The sequence below is a fragment of the Euphorbia lathyris genome, chromosome 1, assembly GCF_963576675.1.
Source record: "Euphorbia lathyris chromosome 1, ddEupLath1.1, whole genome shotgun sequence".
Classification (NCBI taxonomy): domain Eukaryota; kingdom Viridiplantae; phylum Streptophyta; class Magnoliopsida; order Malpighiales; family Euphorbiaceae; genus Euphorbia; species Euphorbia lathyris.
Window position 1 is genome coordinate 52,483,498 of NC_088910.1, and position 24,892 is coordinate 52,508,389.

Consider the following 24,892-nt stretch of genomic DNA (forward strand, 5'->3'; position numbering starts at 1 on the left):
GTTTGGAAAAATCATGTTGCCTCTTAAAAGTAGCTTTATGGGGGATGAGGCTGCCGAAAACCTAATTTCTCTTTCTTCTGAAGATGACCGCCGGCAGTGAGATTACAGCTCTCCTAGGCCGGCCACCACCACTACTCTATATGTTCTCTTCTAACTGTCACCATCACTTGCCGGAACTGTCTCGTTTCACTTGATTTTTCCGATAATTGAAAGATTTGATATGCGAACAGTCTTTCCACAATATTGAAAGCAACAAAAACTAGAATTTGGATATGAAAATTTGTAAAAGTTTTAATTGCAAAAATTCATATCATGAGAATCCAAAAACCTGTTAATTTTGAGAATCCAAAAACATCAGTATCAGTTGTAGAAGGCTCTAACAATTTTGTGATTAGAATGGTTTCTGGGTTTAGAAATTGAACACTTCCATCAAATTGGTTGAAGTTCCAGCACAATTAGATTTCATAGTGCTCAATAGTTTGCAAGTTTTATATCTGATCTCGCAATTATAAGAATCATCAAATGGTTATAAGTGGTTGTGGTTCGGCGGAGGTGGTCTTCGAACAGAGAGAGACTGAGATTTTGGCAGATCCTTATCATCCCTAAAAAGACATTTAAAATGAAATAGGACGTGTCCTCTATCTGATGTGGTGTGCCCGGCGTACAATATAATTTCTCATACTCTAACACCCTGATCCATGTAGATATTATCCGCTCTGGTCCAAATCCAACACCTTGAGCTTGTAACACCCTGGTCCAATACTATGTAGATATTGTCCGCTCTGGCCTAATTCCAACACATTGGACCTCACGGCTTTAAAACGCGTCTGCATGTATTGGATTCACATCTTACTAATAAGCCCCAACCACTTCCTTTCCATTTCCGATATGGGATTCTGTTCATTCCTGCTCCATCGCCATCTTTTAGGGCCGCTCCTTGCTCAGGCCTTCTTACCCCGATGCCACCCACCTCGGGACGGATCGTTACCTATACTATTTTATACATGAAGTCTAAATTATGGTGCCTTCTATGTTTACTTTATTTCTTTCACCATTAAATAATATAATGATGAAATTTAACAAAATAAAATAAGAACCTGAAATCCAACTAAACTTGAAATAATCGATGTAGCAATCGAACAAAAGAACCTGAAATCCAACTAAACTTGTACAACGCTGTCGTTTAGTTGTAGACAAAAACCCAATCCCACTCCCTTCCCCCTGTGTTACGATTTCTCGCAACACACAGACATCAACCAATTCCTCGTGTTGCCTGATTCCTCACCATACCAGTCATCACCATTCATCGCGGTTCGCAGCCGTTGCTTTCCAATTTTCAATTTTCAAAAGGTACTTTACTTCAGTCTTTCCTTCTCTTGTATCAATTGTGAGTTCTATTTTGTTGTTCTTCACTTTAAATTGCTGCTGCAGTATGTGTTTTGATTTCTTTGTTTGAATGTCCCGTTCTCTGCTTATTTCTGTGGATTAAATTGATTAAAGTATTCGTGATTTGCAGATCTTATTTTCTCTATAAAATTTGTGGTATTTCGACAATCATTTTTTCAAATTCTATGCCTGAAACAATTTGAAGTTCATATTAATCAGTTTTTATGCATTTTCTATCCAGTGACTTAATGCTAGAGAATGTTTTCATTATAATCTTCAGAGCAGTTAATTTAATAGAAGGCGAGTAGCCAAGGCAGAACATATTTTATGTTTTGTGTAAATTTGTTTCATAGGATCAGAAGAATAGCCCTATTCATCATTGTTGATATAGTATATGACTGAAAGTTGTAGCAATGCAAGTCTAAGCTCAGGCTCGAGTTTGAATAGCGTGTCCTGGAAACAGAGGATGACCAAATCATTACAGGAATCTTAGTAGAAGGTGAAAATTCTCATGTCGATGGAAGGCTTTGGAAAGAGGCTATTTCATTTGGATTCCATACCACTAATTCCCTTTTCATGTCTACTATAGGACTTTTTTTTTTCTTTTCTTATTATGTGTGCTTCTGATGTGCATTCTTGTTACTTTGATGTCAAGTGTTTCTTTATTTATATTGTTAGTTTTTGTAAATTTATTATTTTCTATATATATAGTTTGCCCCGCTCGTAGAAAATCCTAGATCCTCCCTGCTAGAGGGTCTGTCTCAATAGGCTTAGAATTTGAGACCCCACAATCCGTGTTCATCACTTTGAGCTTTCTATGGGCTATGCAGATAAGCCAAGGTTAGTCCTTACAATTAACTTTTATTGAAGAAGATAGACGATGTTGATGGAAAGGTAGGGCGGTTTTCTATTTTCCATTCTTTTTACAGTGATTTTAGGAGTCTTAATACCCTACCTAGCTCACCCATGGCCAGAGAAATTTTCGTTTATTAATATTTACATTTGGTAATCTGGGTATTGCTTAAACTTAATTGGTGAAGTGGGTTTTCGTTTGCTGTAATTTGGTGACAAGGGGTTTAGCTTTGCAAGTGATTTTTGATATGGGTTTAAGCTGCACAATTGATCTGGGTTTGGTTAGAAATTAGATAGGTGATCTGGGTTTAGCAAAAAAAAAAAAAAAAGGAACAATTAACAGTGATTACGGGTTTTGATCCAGTATAACCTGTTTGACTCCCAAATAGGTGACTGTATATTGAAAATTGTAAGTTTGGCGAATTCAATTTCAGGTCTTTGGTTCATTGCTTGGTGATTTGGACACATGTCCATTATGAAAGTAGTAAACTATTGTTGTTGGACTTGGAATTCATTATTGGAATTTTTGTGCTAAACTTCGTTTCTTCATTGAAATAAACTTACACATGTCTGCTCTGTTCTTTTGAAATAATGTCATTGCTTTGATTTGTTTATTCGTTACATGATGCAGAAAAGCATACATCTTTCTAATGCTAATGTCAATATGTCATTGTTCCATGTTTTTGGTCATATTTCCTTGTTATTCTTCCATTTTTGGAATAAAATGTCATCTCGAAGGTTACAATTGCCACCTGTTAAATTTTTCTACTTCTTCGAGGTGCCCCAATGCCATTCAAAAAATAATGTCTTACCACCGTTGGTAAAGACCTACTATTACTAACAATTTTTTTTTATCAAATTTACATTTTTTATTGTTAATTTTTTAAAATATATTTAAGTACTTTTTTTTTGCTATGGACAGTGGAGCTTTACCTGATGCAGAAAAACACTACATCTTTCTAATCCTAATATCGATTTCTTAAAAAAAAAAAAAAATGCTAATGTCGATATGTCATTGTTCCCTATGTATTTTTTTCTTTCTCATGGTCACTGATCATTCCATGTTTTTGGTCATATTTCCTTGTTATTTTTCCATTTTTGGAATAGAATGTCATTTCGAAGGTTACGAATGCCACCTATTAGATTTTTCTTCTTCTTCGAGTAGCCCGAACGCCAATAAAAAATAAATATCTTACCACTGTGGGTAAAGAAATACCATTTACTATTTTTTATGAAATTTACATTTTCTATTGTTTATTTTTTAAAGGATTAAACCCCTATTTGGCCCCTGTGATATCCATAATTTTGTCACGTGCCTCCGTGGTATTATTTGATAACATTTGCCCCTAGAGTATTCCCATATGTGACATTTAACCCATTTTGGATGGAAACTAACCGATTTATTAAATATTTTGCCACATGACACAAATTTTGACACGTGACATGCAAATATAGCAATTGTTTTAAATTTTTATATCTTAAAAATTGTCATGTGGCAAGAAATTTAACAAATCTGTTAGTTTTCCATCCAAAATGGGTTAAATGTTACCTATCCGAATATTTCAATGGGCAAGTGTTACCAAATGATACCACAATGGTCAAATGACTAAATTTTGGATATGAAAGTGATCAAATATGGGTTTAATCTCTTTTTAAAATATATTTAAGTAGGGGAAGGAAAGAAAAATGAAATGAAAATCTAATCTAAATTCACTCTCTACCCCTACCCAGCAAATCAAATCGATAAAACCCCTAATTCAATACCTAAATGGCTAGCTGGAGAAGTAATCGCAGGTTCAATCCCGAAATTCACTCACCTCCTCGGATCAACTGATGCTGTGTGGTTCATTGTTAATTTCTCTTCTGGAAGGTAATTTCTTTCTTTCTTTGCTTGCTTTGCTTCGGTAAAACGTTGTTGCCGTGTGACCTGAGGTCACGGGTTCGAGTCTTAGGAGCGGCCTCTTGCCAATTTAATTGGCAAGGGAAGGCTTGCCCCCAATACACCCTTGTGGTGGGACCCCTCCCCGGACCCTCGCTCAGCGGGGACGCGTAATGCGACCGGGCCGCCCTTTTTGCTTGCTTTGCTTCGATTCTAGAATCCGGAGGGTTTAATTGGAATTTTGGTGGGAGTCTCCTTGGAGGTTTGCTTTGATTTCAAGCATGAAAATTTATGGAGATTCATTGTTGATTGTAATTGTACAATATAAACATGTTAAGAAACTACTTTTTTTTAGATTCAGTTGTAATTGTAGCTGGACAACTGTAGACTACATTCTTTTTATGTGTAGACTAGAGGTGTCAAAATAGTCATAACTCATTTATTGATCCATTTAACCCATCATTTAATAGGTTAGGATTGACCCTTTTATGGGCTGGGTCATAAATGGATTGAGCCATTTAACCCGTATAATAAAAAGGTTGGATAAGTTTTTGGCAGGTGAACCCATTAACCCATTAATTTCTTAGGATCCATTTGGATTACCTGCTGTTTGCCGGTTTGCTTTTCGGAAAATGCTTTTGTTACAAAAGCTAAAACTCTCATTTTTTTTTTTTTAAGTGAGAAGGAAAAAGAAGGTGAAAGTTGGTAAACAAATGCCCCTTAATCATCTTAAAACAATCACAGATACAGAACTCTCAGATAAAACCATGGCCGATTCCACCGTTCTCCCAAAAGCCGATTCCGCCGCTTGATTCCTCCATTCTCCCAAATTGACCTCCTTCTGCTTCTTCTTCTCAGCCGCATAAGGATTAACTAAAATAGTAATGATATACTGCAGTTTCTATATATATATAAAAATTAATATTCCGCCGTTTGATATATAAATTCCAGGTATCTTCTTTTTCCTTCTTGGCTCTTCCCCTTTTCTAGGTATCTGCTTCCTTTGTGTTTTATCTTTATTTTTCTCTGCTATAGTCTTGCAAAATTTAATTAAATCTGGTCGAGTTACTGTTTTCTTATCTGTGCAATTGGTTTTTATTTTTTTCAACTTCAGTTTTGCTAAATTTCGACTCTGGATTTGCAATTGGTTTTTGTTTTGTTAAACTTCAATTTTGCTGAAATTGGTTTATGTTCTAATTTATGTTCTGCTACATATCCTATGAATCATATGATTATGTATTCACTGATGCACTAGCAAGGTCTGCACATTAAATTATCTTTTACCCAGGTGCCTTGCACACATTTTTTTCTTTCATAAGCCTCCTAAATGTTGGAAAGGAGCACATAATAACCAGCTTTCTCTGGCTTCATTGAACCTCCCCACTTGTGCTTCTTCCAAAAGTCCAGCTCTGCCTAGACAATCAACCACACTAGCATAATGTCTTGTAATCTTGCATCAATTTGAAGTAGGAACGAGATTACTTCACCAAGCCACCATGAGCACAGGCTGATAAGACACCTAGAAATGTTACATTATTTGGTTTATAAATCTATGCAATTGGAAGATGGTTTTGAAGGAGTTTTACATTAATTAATTTTGAAGCTGTTTGTAACTTGCAATTGGAGGTTTGGAGACGGTTGCAACTTGCAATCTATGCAATTGGAAGCTGTTTGTGCATTATTTCTCTATCTATCTCAAATTTTACATTAATTAACTTGTTTGACATTTTAGTTAATTGGGTTAAATGAGTCAATCCGGGTAACTCATTTCATGTTTTTCCCCCTTTTATTTACGATTTTTATGTCTTCACGTTTAGAGGGCGAGCCTTGGCGCAACGGTAAAACGTTGTTGCCGTGTGACCAGAGGTCACGGGTTCGAGTCTTAGGAGCGGCCTCTTGCCAATTAAATTGGCAAGGGAAGGCTTGCCCCCAATACACCCTTGTGGTGGGACCCCTCCCCGGACCCTCGCTCAGCGGGGACGCGTAATGCGACCGGGCCGCCCTTTAAGCTTTTTTTTTATTTATTTTTGTTCAATTTTTTATTAGATTTCGTTAAATGGGTTAAATGGGTCAACCCATGTAACCCATGTAGTTGGCCTTCCTGCCCATCCCAGCAGAACCTCCCTCGTTTTTTTGGAAGTATTTACATTTCATGTACCTGTGATTTTATATTACTAGTTTCTTTCCATAGTTGTTTGATTTGAAATTGAGTTTTTATATTATTATTATCATTAATTTGATTTTGACCTAGCTTTGGACCAATTTATTTTGTATTCGGGTTCTCCCCTTGTTCTAAGCAACTGTTATTGGTGTAAACAGAATTTGAATACATATCGATATTGGTTCAATGGATTCTGATTTGGACCCTTTTGCCGATTTAGTTCCTGAAAAAGCTCTCAACCCTGGTAGGTGATGTTTGGAAACTTATTGCATTGTTGCTCTAGCTGCCTTGGATCTTCTACAAGTTAATGGTTGTTCGAATCTGTTACCAGTTCGGGTTGCTGGGAAGTTTCAACCAAGGGGAAAACTACGACCAGGGAAGGCAACTTCGACATCGCTTCCAAGCAATGTCAAGGAAAAGTCTAGGTCCTCGCTTCAAACTTCCTTGGACATGGTGGAGTCTGTTCAGACTGTTGATACCGTGGATGATAGATTGAAAAGTACTGCTGGTTTTTCTGTAGCTTCATCAACATTGATAGAAAAAGAAGAAATCTTGGAAAATAACAGAGAAAACACGAAGAGCGAACCAGTGAATTCTTCAACTCAAGTTGTTGCAAGAATAGAGGAGCCAGATTCTTCAGATTCCCTGTCTTTGAAAGTTAATGAAGATTCTGGTTTGTTGGTAACAGTAAGTTTTATAACCTTTCTTGAACTACTCTAGTCCAACTGTATGATTTATAAGTTTTATTACCGTGCTCATGCTGGAATTCTTTTCAATTCAGGCAGACCCTTTGCAGCCTGATTTGCACTCTTTAGATGTTCATGTTCCTAATTCCACTGCAAGGGAGGGTGAGTCTAAAAATAAAGCTAAAGCCCAGTCTATGTCTTTTCACTTAAAAGTTCACTTGATGATTCAACTGACTAGTCTATTGCAGATAACAGGTCTAAGGAATCAACATCTTTGTCCTTGGCTACTTTTTCTGTAGCCAAAGAACCTCGGAATGACAACGATGGTTTATGCTTGGACGAACTGGACTCAATGGATGCTATGAACTGGGAGAATGGAGCATCTGATGGTAATAGTGGTTGGAGCTCTCGCCTTATGAAATCAACAGAAGATGTAAGATATATTTTCTTTTTCCTGTTCATGCATGCATGATTTCTGATAATTCTTTTGCTCTTAGGTAGGTTCCTTGGGGTTAGAATTGGACCCTATTGCTGATGCTCTTTTTCTGCCTGCTGTAGATAATGGTAATTCATATATTAACGCAAAATGCAATATCCTATTACATTAGTAATCTTTGAGCTTCATGGGCAGTTGTTCTTATCTTCAATTAATGCTGCAGCAAGAGTTGGTGGCAAATTTAAACCTAAAACAAAGGTCCAGCCCAGGAAGGGAGCATCTGAGGCAATTGTTATGCCCATTTCTAGCGGTAGAATGGAACAGCCTGCTACAGTAGCTACTATTGTCTCAGCAAATCTGTCTGCTGAATTTGTTGAGGTTGGAGGTGGTGAACTGACTAATACAGTTGATTCATCTCTAACTACCTCGGAGAACTTGGTAACCAGAGAGCCACTGAGAAATGATGACTACACAAACTCTGGAGTTATATCCAGTGATACACATTCTGGCTTTGAAAAACCAATAGGAGAGGCAAGAAACTAGTGTCTGTTATATGTTGGTATTTATTTATTTATTTTATAAAATTGCATATTGAGAAATCCTATTATTCTCAGAATGCAGACATATTTTTGGGTTTGGAATATATTCATGATTTTGTTAGCCAGTCACCAAGCAACATAGGTGGGTGTAAACATTTCTTTGAATTCTCGAACCATTTTATCTGAGGCTGTCTTCTTATTATGTGAACTATGATGGCGGATTTATCTTTTACTTTTTCTTTTGACATCCTCCAGAGATTCCTCTTCCTACTTCAAATGATGAGGAGACAGAACGACAATGTAGATTTCCAACTCAAAACTCTGGTAACTCTTCAATACTCAAGGCATGCAATACAGCAGTCCTAGATTCAGTAACTTGTAATGAATCTGTTGTTCAAGCAGATGATGGAGGACTGCAGCCAGAGGTGAGGATATGCACTTATATCAATTTCAGGAAATCTTTTATGAAAATATGGGTTGATTTAGTATTTATTTGGGTATTTCAGGAATCAGGACCCTTTTTCAACGTGGAAAGGCCAGATTTTTTACCTGACTCAACCAATGTATATGGTATAATCAAAACTAGCTGCTTGCATCATATATGCATTCTACCGTGTTGTGGTTTTTGTTTAGTACTAAGCCTTTGTTGGTTTAGAATCTTGTTCCAGAAAATTCCAGCCAAAGCCCAAGGTACTAAATGGTAAAGAGAAGCCAACTGTTACCGATGTTCCGCAGGATGCAGTTGGGTCTGTCGCACCTCCAACAGAGACTCCATTTATTACTTCTGAAACAGTGTATGGGAATGAGGGCTTGATTTCTACTTTCCCATCAGATGAGGTTCTTGATTATTCATCTATGAGCTTTAGCAATTTCATTCCCCCAGATGCTACTACAGCTGAGGTACCAATGAATGAAGAACATATAAACGTTGCTGAAGCTTCTCAATCTAGTGATGCAAATATTTTGTACCAAGAAGATGGATATGGAGTTCCTGCGAACGAGGTAATTTCTTCAAATTGAATAGAATCATTTGGTATTCTGAGTTGCTATTGTCCTAATTTGCATTTGGCTGTTCCTCAGAGTTCTAGGAGTAAAAAGCGAAAACCATCTACAGTATCACATCCTCCTCACAAGTCCAAACAATTTTCCTTGGCTGGCGATGGGAATGAAGGTGACAAACCAACCAGGCGTCTAAGGAAAAGGACTGCTGGTCCACAATTTGTTGAGGAGCCTGAGGATGAAACTCATAATAATGGCAGCTTCCCTTCTGAAACTCCCAGTACTTCTATTGCAGATGATGATAATGATTATGATTACAGAGTGGATGAGGATGATGATGAAGATGAAGATAGATCAAAAATTACATCTCAAAAGAAAAAAGCTACAAAAAAATCACAAAAACCTGCAGCGAAGACCCAAAATCCAGGTAGAAGACGCAAGAGAGACAATGATGCGCAAGAACATTCAACTCAAGTGCCGCAAAAGAAGTTTTCTCATTCCACTCGTCGGAAAAACAGATGTAGTTTCAATATTTTTAAACCTGATCATTTGAAGACTATTCTTTCTTGGAAGAAATTAACTTTTTTTTTTTTTTTTTTTGCTTTTATGCAGTGAAAGATTTGCTTAGCATTCCGGAGGATGAAGTTGATTTTCAGAGGCTTCCTTTTAAAGATATTATTTTGCTTGCAGGGTACAAGGAGAGCTTAGCAGTATGTAGTCCAAGTCTTTGCTTCTAGAATGTGACATGTTTGTTGGAAGTTTCTACGGTTTTTTCCACTAATAGCATCTCAAAGACATTGAACTATATATCCTTGGAATACTGCACTGCAGTTTTTTCTCTGCTTGATCTTCATTTGTTCTTTCATGCAGGTTAAGGAGGCCAAGGCATCAAAAAATGCTTCAACTGATCAGAGGTATGTAATGAGTAACAGCAGGCTTACATAGTTGACTTCTATTTTCATTGGACTTGTCTGGTTGGATGCTATTGCTACATGTGAATAATGTATGTTTCTGGAGCACTAAGTAAATAGAATTCTCCAGATGTGTATCCCCTCAAGGACAATATATCAACTGTTTTCTCTATAGATAGCAGGGCTGGAAATGGCTACACTAATCCAGCTTTCATGTATTGCCACGTCAAAGATTTCAATTATTTATTATCATGTTGTGACATCTAGACAACTACTTATATGTTTTGCTTAGAATAATTCGGCAGTAGTGGGTATTGGAAAGTGTGAAAGTTTTTTCTCCAATCAATTTAGTATAGGAAGGAAGCACTTACTTGCTCATGAGTAGTCCTTATTTGTGTCATTCCTATTTTATGTCTATCCATTTGACATCTACTTTTGATTGCTGAAAAAGGTCTAACAACTCGGCCCATGGGGAAGAATCTCTTAATGAAGAGGATGCTGGTGCTTCAGAACAAGATGGAGGCTACGCTGAAGATCAATCAAACAAGTTGTTCAATCACAATTCTTTCATGGATAAAACACCCAAATCTAGATGGTCGAAACAAGACACAGAATTGTTTTACGAGGTAAATGTGACTCTAGTTCTAAAAAGAAAGTGAACTGATGTATCTTTCTAAGATGTTGGACTTGGCATATTTATGGGTCAAATATTTCTTGATTTATGTATCTTGCTTTTTATAATCCAATGGGTTATCATCTCGTGTATGTGATATGTTAACTGATACAAGCATCAACAATTGAATTGTTTCAGGGAATTCGTCAATTTGGGACTGATCTTTCAATGATACAACAACTTTTCCCTGGAAAAACACGTCATCAGATGAAGTTGAAATATAAGAAGGAAGAGCGCCAGCATCCATTACGGCTTTCTGAAGCTCTCGGCAGTCGAGCTAAAGGTGACAGTATATCACACTTCTGAAATACAACCAAATTTATGCTGTTAAATCCATCATTATGGTTTCGAAGATTTACACAATGATTTTAGTCTTCCTCTTATCTGGAGAGATGGGGCATAATGAAAACGGTTCTTCGCTTTTGCTAGATATGTCAAATAAAGCAAGTTAACGGAAAAAATCTGATAGGTTAAATAAAAATAATTTATACAAATAGTTTTCTTCTGACATTATTGTTTTGTATTGTTGCAGATAATTCTTATTTTGAAAAAGTAATTGAGCAACTGCAGCTGGTTCCGGGAGAGAATGAGTCCAACAAAGATGGTTCAGCCGGAGCTTCAGATGAGGAGGCAGAGTTAAATCCTGAAACCCATGTAAGTATACTGTGTTTTGTTTTGTTTGTTCAGCTGGTGCTTCAGATGCAGTCTAGCAAGTAGTCATTTTAATTATTAAGCTGGTGAATGGCCTTACGATGCTGAGAAAAAAATCAGTCTGAGTTGCAATTAGGAAGCACCCATAGGAAAGGAGAAATATAAGATTGAAAAGGTTATATATTTGACTCTTATCGGTCTTGAGATGCAAAATTTACCGATTCATAAATGTGGTTGCAGGAGGATACTGCAAAAACGGAGCGTGGTGATGAGGATATAATCGATGAAGATAATGTAGGGAATGGAGGTGGAGTTGAATGTCCCAAGTATGATGGAGATGGAGATGAAGATGAAGATGACATGGATATATGGAGTTCTTACCAAAGTGTATATTGATTAGCAGTGATAATTTGTGGAAAAATCCTTGATCGGAGCACTTCCCTGTGAGGCGCCGTTGGGATCGGCCGGGGACACTCCGATGCCAAAGTCAGTAATATTTCTGAGAATAAACTGTAAGCACAAAAGTAGAGAATCAGTAAGTGTACCTTTGATCCTAGGAAGCTGGGGTATTTATATAGGTTTCAGTAACCTTCAGCATTAATGGGGAAGCAGGTGAAGAGTTGTGCCATTACTCATCTTTGATTGCTATCAATTCTCCATTAATCCCAGCATTTATCATTAAAACCCTCAGAGTTGAGGTATTCGAACAGTCAAGTCTTTATTCCCCTTTAATGACTATTAATTGCCATTTAATTGTATTTATTCCCATTCATGGATGGTAATAAAGGCGCCTTTTGGTATTCTTGGATCCGTCAAGGCGTATGTACGCTCTCCTTGAGAACAATGGCGGGTCTCCATTACTACGCTCTCCTTGAGAACAATGGCGGGTCTCCATTACTCGCTCTCATCGGGCGTATCTCGTTATGGCGTATCTCGCCATGGTCCACGTGGTGTGGCATAATGCTAGAAACTCCTTCCTTTTCCTCATTATTTGCATATTCACCCCTGCATTAATTATCATTAATTCCACATTAATCATGCATAAATATCTCTTTTAGAAGAAATAATGGTTTGTCATTATCTCTATTAATTTTCCCTTATTCCTTATTCAAGAATAATTTGGGTTGTTATCAGAAGCCCCCCTAATGGTATAAAAAGCTCTTTAGGGCTGTCTAAATGGTGTTTTATTTTTCTATCTTGGAGGAAAGTGGACCCGCCCTAGATGGGGGATCATATATGGAAATGATGCGCCTTTTGGGGCTTCCTTATGCGGGATCTTATGAACAAGATCCGCCCTATGTGGGATCATATATGGATATGATGCACTTTTAGGGGCTTTTGCTTCCTTGTGGATAGGTGGCCAATCGTATCCATTGTTATCCTCTAGGGGCTTCTTGAGAGTTATATTTCCTTTAGAAAGGGAATAACCCGCCCTTTATGGGACCATTTGTTCCTATGACAGAGGATTATGGTTCGCCTTAGGGACTTCTTTTGTTCAGTTCTGCCATATTGAGGAGAATGACCCGCACTTAGGGATCAGTAAGAATGATCAGCCATTTAGGGACTTTTGTGCATTTTGTGGAGGCGAGACTTTGTTATTTCTATGATGAAGATGATGATTCATTACTTTGATGAAAACGAGACTTCATTGTTTGGATAAAGACGAGGCTTCATGAATTGGATGAAGACGAGGCTTCATGAATTGGATGAAGACGATGCTTCATGAATTTGATGAAGACGAGGCTTCATTGCTTGGAGATGAAGACGAGGCTTCATTATTTTGATGATGAAGACGAGGCTTCATTATTTGGAGATGAAGACGAGACTTCATTATTTGGAGATGAAGACGAGGCTTCATTAGTTGGATGAACCCTTTGCTTTCCAGAACTATTTTTACTAATGCATTATATCTTTTAGCAAGTAATTTTCTAGAATCTGGTTTAGGATTTCTCTGATTGTTTGGGGTAGGTGGCCAGCCGTACCCCAATGTGTGAACGTTTGTGAAGGTTTAGAAGCTTTTATTCCTGGTGAGGAAGTTAAGCTGCCTTAGGCGATCGATTTGCTTTCTATCTTTGAGGTGAATCGATCCGCCGCCAGGTCTTGAGACTCTTCTTTGGGAAGAGTATTTGAGAGTGTAAAGTTCTCACGTCTGAGAAATGTTTTAACTCTGTCTCTGACGGCAATCAATTGTTTCCTATCTTTGAGGTAGATCGATCCGCCGCTTAGATTATTGTCCGATTGTTTGTAAAACTTAAGTACAATTGTTTTAATCCTTATGGTCGCCATTTACTTTTACGTTTGCGTAAGTAAATATATAAGTTTGTAGGATTTAATATGGAGTAGGTGGCCAGCCATACTCCGTTGTGCGAACCTTTGTGAAGGTTTGAAGCTGTTCTATTCCTTCTAGAGGAAGTAAAGCTGTCTAGGGGATCAACTTGCTACCTATCTTTGAGGTGAAGCGATCCGCCCGTAGGACTTGTGAACCCTTCTTTGGGAAGGGAGTGAGAGAGTGTAAAGTCCTTGCGTCCAAGGAATGTTTTAACTCTTTCTCGAATGGTGATCATCTAAAGATGGATCCGCCCATGAGAGTGTTCTCCTATCTTTGACGAGAAAGTTGAGGGTGTAATGATCTCATGTTTGAGACGATTTTAACTCGCTTTTGATGGTGGTCAATCCTTTTCCTGTCTTTGAGGAGAGAGTTGAGCTCATTTGAAAGCTCCTGAGGGTCTGTGCTTCTTATCTTTATGGAAAGGGGATCCGCCCGTGATGGGATCAATTGTCCTATCTTTGAGGTAATTGATCCACCTGTGGAACTTTTCATTCGCCAGCCACTGGGCGTATATCAGCACTAAAAGCTAGGCAAATGAATATAAGAAGTATGGCGAGAAAGAATAAATTATAAAATATAGGATACTATAACAGTTTAATGCACATATAAGAATATGTAAAAATACTGATTTTTAGGCCCATGGTTCCGTCTTTTCTGAGCAACTAGAACCGCATCCTCAATGATGTTTAACTTATGAGTAATCACATCTGGGCTTACTCCTGTGGGGATCTCATTCTCCTATGTAAATACGCTTTCAGACTCAATGAGAACTTTTTTAACATCCTCTTTGATCTCAAGTTTTAATCCTTTGGCGATCCGCACCCGCTTTCCATCAGCAATAAGGAGCGTTTCTGTGTCGCCCAAAGCTGTAGTGACAAGTTAATATTTCTCACCTTCGTCCTCTTTGGATTGTGGGCGGATTGATTGTGACGCCGAGTATAAGTCTCTTTAGCCACCTTTTGGTTCCCGCTAATCATTACTCCTCCTTTGCTGGTGGGAATGTACATTGTCAGACGACGGATGGAAATTAGGGCTGCAACCTCTGGCCCTTGGTCTGGATAGTGTGACCCGTCACTCCAATGATGTCAACAATGGTTGTTTCTATTTGGATCGGATCAACCTTTAGTTTGGCGAATGCACCTTTGGTGATGACATTGCGAGAACTGCCCGTGTCTTTACTCGCTTTATTTTATCTCCCATCCTTGAATCTCCATTGTTACTACCAATGCATCTGCATGTGGAGAGATTACTGGACCTGTTTCTGCAAAAGGAGCAATGGAGGGATGTTTTATCCAGAGCGGATATTTTTGCTTTTTCCACGGGTGGCTGATACACTGGTCCATCTGCTATGACATTAATGACACTTTTGAATTTATTTTTGGGATCTGTCTTCTGCTTGTCATCTTGTTATTTGTTATTCTAGACAAAGCTATCTAGTTTGCCAGCTCCCAGTAAGCTTCAGTGTGGTGGCCAACCTGTAGTACGCTTTGGCGTTTCTTCCAACGGTTACATGCTCCCCTCCTTTGGGTTCGGGATATGTAATGTCCCGCTTATATTGATTCTTTTCTTTTATATTGTGGCAAGTTGGAAGCTTTAATCGTTTTTTCCGCCTCGTACCCCGTGATCCGCGCTGCGAATGGCGAATTCCTATTAACTGGATGGCGTATCTTTCTGAATTGTTCTCTTGTCTATCTACAGCGGCATGTACTCGCCTTTCAATCTCATCATCTATGTGTTCAATGTTGAATCATGATGGTGAAGCCGGCTCTTGATCTTGATCTCGATCATATTGAGGTTATGCTTGGAGCTATGGTTTAACGCGGATGGATGTTGTCACAACCGTGGGAGCCATTTTATCTAGCTTCGAATATTTTATCTCCGCATCCTTCAACATTTTGCTAACATAATAGATGGAGAACTGCTGACCTTCTTCTTTTTGAATAACCACGGTGCACATAGCTTTATCCATGACAGATTGATACAAATGCAGGTCTCCCCTTCAGATTGGTCTGCTCATCAAGGGTGGTTCTGCTAGGAATTGTTTTATACCTTGATATGCTTGTTGACAATCTTTCTAGTATGATGATCCGCACGTTCAACCTCTGGATCTTTCTCACCCATAGTGGGGCTTTCATTTAGGCGCTCTTTTCACCTTTTTCCTCGCATGGCTTTTATTTAGGCGCTCTTTTCACCTTTTTTGCTAATGACATAGTCAATGAATTTTTCTGAAGTGACTCTGCATATACACTTCTTTGGATTGAGCTTTATTTTTCATATCAGTGTTTGCACTGGTTGTAGTATTAGCAACTCCCTTGTACCTGTGGGTTAGCACTGAAAGAACTCCAGAAGTGGGGCATACTCTGTCCATTATTAAAAGATTGTGGTAAGTCATAAAAGCTATATTCACTTACCTTGGGGATCAATGGCTTGATCCATGGAACATACTTCATAGCAAAAGAATGTTTGCATTTGCCTTGTTGGCAAATATCATGTATGATGCAATTCTCTTTATGGAATTGTTAATTCATCTTGGAATCAACTTAATAATTCCTTCGCGTTGGTCCCTGACTCTAGAATGAACTTAGTCAAAAGATAAAACCGAGTAAATATTATATGTCAAACAAATTCATAATAGAATTTTAATCGTGCTTGTTTTAATAATAATATCACGTATAACGGTCATAACCATAAAGATTGCTACTGCACATGAATATCATAATGAATTCTTAATAAATAACCATAATGAGAATGGTTTAAGAATAATGTCCTTTTGTATTTCAATGCACATTAATATCCAAGATAGCATATTTATTTTAAACGTCATAAAAGTTATGACATTCTATATTGGGTAAGATATCTTACATAGTTGCTATTTACTTGCAATTAATATTGTGCATCCATACATTAATGGCATTCAGAGATCATTAAAGCCTGATTTGAATGAGGTGTAATTAAAGAAAGGTAAGTGATGATTTAATAATATAGTTATATATAAAATTACTCTTATATCATTTCATTTGTACGAATAAAATAAAAGAGAAAGGGTAATTTTGGAAGAAAAATACATGTACCATGATTCTCCTCCAATTTGGAGTGTAAGGAAAATTACTCAAAATCCACTCTCACCTACCTTCACATACAATCCTCCAATCTTTAAGGAATTCTCATGTATATCCTAAGAATTTTGCATAAATTAATGTTCTGATCCGAAACCGACACTTGCACTATTTTGTAGTTAGCTCAGGACATGAAAGTTTTGTTTATCCAATTTGGTAATTCATCGGCCCATAATGGCCTTAATAGTTAGGGACAATTACAAGATAATTACAAATAGACTCAATATTTTCAAGTCTCTTGTGTTGGTAACAGAAATTCTAACAATGTCAAATAAACATTTTTTATATGAATAGACACATCCTTGTAAAAAAGGGAATGAAATAACTGTTTGACAAAACAATATTCAAAAATATGAATTTTTGATATTAAAAGTACTATATAGGAGAAAAGCCATATATAGATGGTGAATTGTACAAGGAAAAACCAAATATGATCTTTTTATAATTTCTTCTAATAGTTATATGCATGTTCATCCAAAAGACCGACCAGATCTAAATCATATGTAATTACATGAGCCCTTTTATGATATTTTAATATCAAATGACAAAATCACATTGAATGGATGAATTTTTTTTTGTAAATCCCAAGATTACGGGTCTTATACATGCGTTTGTACTAATTCAATGATAATATCATATTATACTTGTCATGCATAAAAATATGAGGGCATAGTAAGCATGCAAGATTTAATGAAAGATTTGTGTCTATGACTTCATCTTTCACAGTTTATTAGATTTATCATAATAACATGTAATGATATTCATAGCACTTTATAAGAGTGAGGGATCTCAATTTTCTTTAATTAAAAATGGAATAAGAAAGGGGAGGAAACTTATCTTTTTCATCATAAAATTCCAGATTTAATATAGAAAACTATTTCCCACCAATATATGGAGAACTGTATCTTTGGATAGATTTGTTGTACTGATTGAGCCAAAGTTTGAGATTGTGATTTCTATTCTGTTGACTCCATTGTTTTGTTCTTTGTGAAACTCTATACAATCAAGATTTTGTGATCTTCTGTTTGTTAGAGATCCACGATCACCGCACCAATTGATAACTTGTGGAAAAATCCTTGATCGGAGCACTTCCCTGTGAGGCGCCGTTGGGATCGGCCGGAGACACTCCGATGCCAAAGTCAGTAATATTTCTGAGAATAAACTGTAAGCACAAAAGTAGAGAATCAGTAAGTGTACCTTTGATCCTAGGAAGCTGGGGTATTTATATAGGTTTCTGTAACCTTCAGCATTAATGGGGAAGCAGGTGAAGAGTTGTGCCATTACTCATCTTTGATTGCTATCAATTCTCCATTAATCCCAGCATTTATCATTAAAACCCTCAGAGTTGAGGTATTCGAACAGTCAAATCTTTATTCCCCTTTAATGACTATTAATTGCCATTTAATTGTATTTATTCCCATTCATGGATGGTAATAAAGGCGCCTTTTGGTATTCTTGGATCCGTCAAGGCGTATGTACGCTCTCCTTGAGAACAATGGCGGGTCTCCATTACTCGCTCTCATCGGGCGTATCTCGTTATGGCGTATCTCGCCATGGTCCACGTGGTGTGGCATAATGCTAGAAACTCCTTCCTTTTCCTCATTATTTGCATATTCACCCCTGCATTAATTATCATTAATTCCACATTAATCATGCATAAATATCTCTTTTAGAAGAAATAATGGTTTGTCATTATCTCTATTAATTTTCCCTTATTTCTTATTCAAGAATAATTTGGGTTGTTATCAAGCAGGATAAAGTTTAATAGAGGGTTCTGTTTATTTTGTATTTTTTTGCAAGTGCTAGTTGAAGATACTGTTAAATTTTGGGTAAGTTGCTCAATATATGATGATTACCTTTCAAACCTGGCAAGCGTAATGGCAGAATGGCCCAAGTAGCCAAATTAATGGGTACAGAGCAAAAAATGCGTGAAAAAATAATAATAATAATAATGAACGAAAAGAATTATTCAAAATGACACAAATAAATAAGTTCGCCAAAAAAAAAAAAAAAACTAGATATAAGACTTTGTTTCCAGTAGCCTACAACAATTGTTATTCTTCATTCAAAACTTGATTGTTGTTTTCTTCTTCTTATGTAATCAAAATTTGCTGAATCTCGTTAAACTTTTGTGTACTTGCGAAGTTTAACTCGCTATTTTATCTCTTTAGCTTTCATCTTACTATTTGTTACCGCAACAATTAGTATCATAGCCTAGTTATAATGAGTATGCACTGTCAGTTGTTGATTTAGATAGTTGAAATGCAAGTGTGAAGTAAAGTGTTTAGGACTCCAAATTGGAAGAATATGAGATGAATGAAAGGTGTGTATGCGAGAAGGATCCATTAACATGTTATCTTAAGAATATGAGATGAATGAGGGTGTGGAAGGAAAAAGTTTGCAAGGATCAATAACAAGAGATTATTTGATTCAGAAGGGAATTCCCTAAGACATAGATGACCACCGCAAAATATTTTTTGGTATCTATTTTCCAACACAACTTTTAAAACAAAACTTATAGATTTTAAAATATATGGTAAATAATTTATTAGTTCTCACTTTTTATATAACACATTGTTTAATCCTCTATTTTGAAAAATATATTATAAATCCCTATCATTTGTCACCATTAACACTTTGACCATTTTGTCTATTTTTTAGATTTTTAACCAAATATATCTTAGTTTTCAGGACAATCATAGTGTATACAAAATGACTGTTACTTTCTATCTACGGTAAGTTTTTTTTTTTTTTTAAAATAAACAGAAAGACCATAAGGTTAATATTGACTGATGGAGACCTTATAATGTATTTTTTTGAAATAGGAAGACTAAAAAAATGTGTTTTGTTAAGTATAACATTACACTATTTTATACATTAAAAGTAAGCATGATCTTTATAGTAACTTGCACCACAGAAATAAGAATGAGAAGTCACATTTTTACCGAATTAGCTATAGCTTTACTTGAAAAATTCGACTCCATTGCTGACAGCATTCTTAAAGCTGTAATTCAACAATCATAACCATAATTTGGGAGAAAAATAAAAGAGATAAAATAGAACAAATAAATCATTACAAATCTCTTCTGTTTAAGCATTTATTTTAAGAAGAATAGAAAAAATAGTATAATACAAGGAATATAAAGGGGGAAGGTTAAATGTTCAACTATCCTTGTGTTACTTTGATCTTCAGTCTTCATACTCTGTTTCTTCATCATCATCCTCATTATTATCCCCATATCTCCATCCATCCTCTCCATTGTCACGATCTTCCTCCTCTGTTTCCTCACTATCTTCTTCTTCGTACGTCTCTTCCTTAACAGGCCAAGCTTTTTTCGCCACATTCAAAGTGGCACACGATGGACTAGAGCCTTTCCTTTGCGTCAGTTTTGAAGGAGGCATCTTCAAGTTTGGTTTTGCGCGGCTCTGTTTCTGACTTTTCCCACGCTTCTCAGTATAAGCATCTTGATCGCTACCCTCGTCCATGTCATTGTCCAAATTTGGCGATACATGCTCAGCATTTTCATCAGGATGCTCTTTACGAAGATGGAGTTTAAGCTTGTATTCATGTATGTAGGCCTTCATACACCCATCATAAGGACAAGCATAAGGTCGATCCGATGAAGCTGAACCATAGGTCGCTGATGTAGGCTTTGCAACTTTAACAATCTTCTCCACAGGGGTGGAAAATTTCACCGGTACTTCTGGAGTAGAATGCTGCAATACTCGTGCAGATACTGAACATCAGATTACTATATTGCATAGGAAAAAAAAAACATACTATTGAAATAACACACGAAAACGGTCGGCCTGCAAGAGAGAACTTATAGCGAAACAAAGTATCAGTAACATAAACTAACCTTTTCATGATGAGCTGAAATGTGATTTTTCAGCTTGTATTCATGAGCATATCTCTTCCCGCATTCTGGATATGGACAAATATGGTAGTTTTCTTGTGAATGTGTTTTCATATGTGACCTCAAGTTGAAGTCCAGGGAAAATGCCTGAAGTTAGAATAATCAAATTCAGAAAACATGAACATCGGGCGTAAAGGTACAAAGTAGCATCTTCAGAGTACATAGGATGATCACCTTACCACAGCCTTCATGAGGACATACAAAATCTCTTGCTCCTGTGTGAATTAAAAAGTGTCTTTTCAACTTTGAACTATCCAAAAATTTCTGAAATATCAAGGCATAGCAATTTAGCACCTTTAGAAAAGATAAATTATAATAGCAAAAGAAATTTTTTGAAACCGTGAAGTAGATTTAACTTTCAAGGTTCTTTTAAACAACCATAATACCCTTAGAAAATTTTAAAGATACTAATTTTGGCACCTTTCCGCATCCTTCATAATGACAAACATATTGCCTCTCTCCATGGATATTTGAATGCTTTCTCAAAGCACCAGCATCTATGAAGGTTTTCCCGCAACCTTCATAACTGCATAGGAAAAGAACCTCAGTGGTAGGTTCTGGTTCTGGCTCTGGTGCTGGTGGTTCTTTCGCCTTCTCCTTCAGGGCCTTCAATTGGTTCTCTATATAATATATAAGCAGAAGTAAGAGTAATCAAATCAAAATCTTAAAGCCTCAACATCAAATTCCTTCAAACCTACTCTAGAGGTTTATCCTTGTACATCAAACCCAGAAACCACCCAAAACTGGATCAAACCCACACCATTATGCTAAACGAACATTGTTTAAGGCTGTGACTTTCTGAAACAAAAAGGATGAGAAAAGGAAATGTATTGTCAATTGTAGACACGTTTTCTGCATTTAATGAAATTTATTCTTTACTAGATTCATCTTCTTTCCTGATTTCCTTCATCTCTACCAAGCATAGCCTAAAACAAAGTGCAAGCACCAATCAGAACAAGACAAACAACCACTCAATTAACAAAAACATAACACAATTTAAATTTTTAAAATATTTTCAAAATCTGAAAAGCAGATGGCACAATTTTCCGTGTGTTACAAAAATCATGGATGTTGACTATGTATAATTGCACGGAGAATACTATAAGATGACACATCTTTGATTTCATCAACAAAGTCTCGTAATCACCAAACCTTAACTTTTGACTCCAAATAACCAAACCTTAATCCTAACTAGTTGAGATCGGCTTTATGGATTCTTCCTTTCATTCATTCTTGCTCCTTATAAGATCCTCTAAAAGAGGTAACAATCAAAGGTCATTTTCAATAACTTTCATTCAAAGTTAATCTCAGTGTTCCTCTCTCCTTTTCAGTTATATCAAGTTCATAACTTTTGATTCCCAAGGTAGTTGTAAATTCCAATTTAATTTTCTAGATAACACAAAAAGCAATGCAAAAGTAGTTTTATCATATTCCCCACATACAACCTACAGAGAGACCAACACAAATTCAGCCTAGGGGCGAAAAAGTTAATATCCTGCTCTTTTCAAACATTTAAGCACCCAATTGTGTAAATTGCTTGCCAGTTGCCACTTCTTTCCGAGAACAGTATATGATTGGATACTATAAAATATAAATAAATGAATTCAGGAAATTAAAACATTGTTTAGATGTTTAATGAGTAAACTGAAAAAATCAGAGAACTGTTAATTATTAACCAGCTTCTTTACCCACCAAGATTGGTGGAATTTGTCTGTGAGCATCAAAAATTCTATATCTTAAAATTACTCTTTTTTTCTCTCTTTCTTACTAATCACTTGATTTAAAAACTAACAATGCGGTCCTCTAACCAATACAATACTCTTCTTCATAAAGTTGATAATATCTAAAAACTCACAAAGTATTGCTTATTTTTTTTAAAGCACTCTTTTACGTAATAATAGAAGTAAATTGGAAGTCAAATGATCATGGATGACATATCATATGCACACGTGTCAATGATGCATGCCACAGAATATGGCCTTCAGTCTATTATTTCTACATTATTAACAAGATTGAATACATGAAGCACTTCATATATTTGTGTTGAGCCACATGATTGCACCACAAATTTTCCACAAACCCAGGTTGATGACTTCAATATTTTGCAACATATATAAGAACAATTTAACTTCCATAAACAATGTATTTGTGTGTACATGTCTAACTGAAATCACATCAGAGCATCCCAGTGGTAATAATGATCAATTGTTTAGCTTTGCGTAAGACCCTTTTTCAAGAGAGTGTTCCAAAATTCAAAACCATAACTAGAAGAGACAAGTAAATCTGATTTCATTTTAAAAAATAATAGGAAATAAATGCAACATACCTGTTACCCATTTCATAACAAAACACTTCCCGCCAGTAGCCACAACATCTTGAGGCACCCTAAGAAAATAATGACTGAACCCGACCACTTCACGCTGAAGTTCATAAAGGTAAATTGATAGATTATAAGCACAACTAAAGTCGAACAAGAACATTATACAAGGAAGCATAGCATAGAGCCAAAAACTAAAAAACAGAGGGAAAAAGAAGAGTTCGAATAATGTCAAAAGTTCAAGGTTCAGTTACAGCTTTATGCACAGCGTTTATATGCTTGACTGGACTTGTATAACATTGAGTGAGAAAAAGAGAGATGGAAGTGTAATCATAGACAGACACCAAACTTCAATCATATTGTTGAATGTTTAACTACATATTCAATGCACTGAAACTAAATGTCACTTCTAAGGAAAACTGTCCAAATCAACCTTCCTAGAGTTGCAGCAGACAAAAGACTAAGACGACTAAACAAAGGGATGAGACCCAATTGAAAGGCCCCAAACTCTAAATTGTACGTTTAAGTTTACAATGTCTAAATAGTGGTAAATTAACAGAAAGTAATTTCTCTTTCTACTGTTTCTGCTTCTTGTAGCTCTTATGACTATGATACAGTTCTCAATGAGCCTAAAATCAGAAGTAACACTCTTCCCTAAATCATCTCAACAACCAAACAAACGGCTAAAGAAAAAATTGAATAAAATGAGACAATATATAGTCAATTGAACTGGCAGTAACCTAGAAATCCCAAACCCTGGCGATGTAAAAAATGCGAAACATTTTTAGCTTAATGCTTCCCAAAATACAGAAAGAACTTATTTCCTGCTAGAACTTCAACTTGGCTCATTGAAAACAACAAACAGCACAAAAGAAGCAACGTTGATTTCTTGCTTCTATTAATTGGTTCAATTTTGCATAAACTACTATCGACAACAACAATTAAACAATAACAGAAACTATAATTATTTGCAAAGAAATCAAAATTGAATTAAAGTTCCAAAGAAAAAGAAGAAGAATTACCACTCCTTGATCCATTTAACAGAAGGAGCTTTCGACTTGAAAATGGGGCGTCTCTCAAATAAATTGTGGGCAAACTGATTCTCCATCGACCCCTGTCTCTTAGAGGGTTGTGAAGTAGTTGAGAATAATTAGGGTCAATGGGTAGAGCTTATTTGACATACGAATTAAGGTTTCAATTCGAAGAAGGGGAGAGAAAGGGACGGAATTAGAAGTAAAGAGAGAAAAGGAAAAAAGAGGAAGAAAGCTCCGAGCGTTTTGTTCATGTCGGGATTAGTCTGCAATGTTTAGGACTCTGAATCCGGATTCAAACCACCCGATCCAATCAATTTAGGGTAAATTACAACCATGGCCATTTAACTTTACTCATTTTAACATTATAGCCACTAAACTTCAATTCTTAACAGTATGGCCACTGAATTTTATTCTTTTTAACACAGGTGGCCATTGAACTTTACCTAATTCCTTAAAATGACCGGTAACGACTTCAAAATGAAGATATTCAAGAATTAAAGTTGTTCTTAACGACATTTACCATGAAACCATATTTTTTATTTTTCAAAATCACATTTTTTTGGAGTTTTCTCTCTCTACAAATTCACACACTCTCTTAATAAAAAAAACACCTAAATGACCTCAAAACGAAAATTTTCAAGAATTAAAGTTCCTTAGAATATCATTAACTCTTTGAATTTTTTTATTTTGAGACCTTAAACGGTTGTTTTGAGACGTTGAGTGGCCACCGATGTTAAAAAGTGTAATGTTCAATGATCATACTGTTAAAAATTAAAGTTCAATGACCATAAGATTAAATGGGTAGTTCAGTGGCCATTGGTGTAATTTACCCAATCAATTTAGGTTTATCCGAAAAAAAGATTCTCTCTTTAATTGCACTTCCAATGACATACATTTATCCGAAAAAGGTGGCATAGTGAATGCTATTTACCACCCCAAATTATTAGTTATCATCCATATTTGATAATTTTACTCTTTTCATATTTTCTTATAAAAATTATGAATG

General features: G+C 36.2%; 2 protein-coding genes across 9 annotated transcripts; one reads left to right on the forward strand and one right to left on the reverse strand.

The window, feature by feature from the left end:
• The first annotated feature begins 1,139 nt into the window (after nucleotides 1–1,139).
• On the forward strand, nucleotides 1,140–11,931 carry LOC136232762 (uncharacterized). Of its 6 annotated transcripts, XM_066022172.1 has the most exons (20): nucleotides 1,140–1,350; nucleotides 1,740–1,885; nucleotides 3,970–4,108; nucleotides 6,437–6,522; nucleotides 6,610–6,965; nucleotides 7,060–7,126; nucleotides 7,213–7,397; nucleotides 7,462–7,528; nucleotides 7,624–7,931; nucleotides 8,015–8,081; nucleotides 8,195–8,364; nucleotides 8,446–8,509; nucleotides 8,595–8,941; nucleotides 9,020–9,458; nucleotides 9,551–9,648; nucleotides 9,809–9,852; nucleotides 10,301–10,475; nucleotides 10,661–10,805; nucleotides 11,055–11,176; nucleotides 11,414–11,931. In XM_066022172.1, the coding sequence occupies exons 4-20, from the start codon at nucleotides 6,465–6,467 to the stop codon at nucleotides 11,567–11,569; spliced, it is 2,868 nt and encodes a 955-aa protein (XP_065878244.1). In that variant the 5' UTR covers nucleotides 1,140–1,350; nucleotides 1,740–1,885; nucleotides 3,970–4,108; nucleotides 6,437–6,464; the 3' UTR covers nucleotides 11,570–11,931. The 6 variants fall into 6 exon arrangements, with proteins under 6 accessions (XP_065878244.1, XP_065878237.1, XP_065878254.1 ...); XM_066022165.1 differs by lacking the exon at nucleotides 1,740–1,885; XM_066022182.1 differs by lacking the exon at nucleotides 1,740–1,885 and having other exon boundaries at nucleotides 4,015–4,108.
• A 7,730-nt stretch (nucleotides 11,932–19,661) lies between these two features.
• On the reverse strand, nucleotides 19,662–24,137 carry LOC136232790 (zinc finger transcription factor YY1-like). Of its 3 annotated transcripts, none has more exons than XM_066022222.1 (6): nucleotides 23,875–24,137; nucleotides 22,862–22,920; nucleotides 20,956–21,155; nucleotides 20,715–20,750; nucleotides 20,479–20,622; nucleotides 19,662–20,335 (listed from the first exon to the last, which is right to left on the reverse strand). In XM_066022222.1, the coding sequence occupies exons 1-6, from the start codon at nucleotides 23,958–23,960 to the stop codon at nucleotides 19,808–19,810; spliced, it is 1,053 nt and encodes a 350-aa protein (XP_065878294.1). In that variant the 5' UTR covers nucleotides 23,961–24,137; the 3' UTR covers nucleotides 19,662–19,807. The 3 variants fall into 3 exon arrangements, with proteins under 3 accessions (XP_065878294.1, XP_065878280.1, XP_065878287.1); XM_066022208.1 differs by having other exon boundaries at nucleotides 20,710–20,799; XM_066022215.1 differs by having other exon boundaries at nucleotides 20,710–20,799; nucleotides 22,862–22,955.
• Between the last annotated feature and the right edge of the window lie 755 nt (nucleotides 24,138–24,892).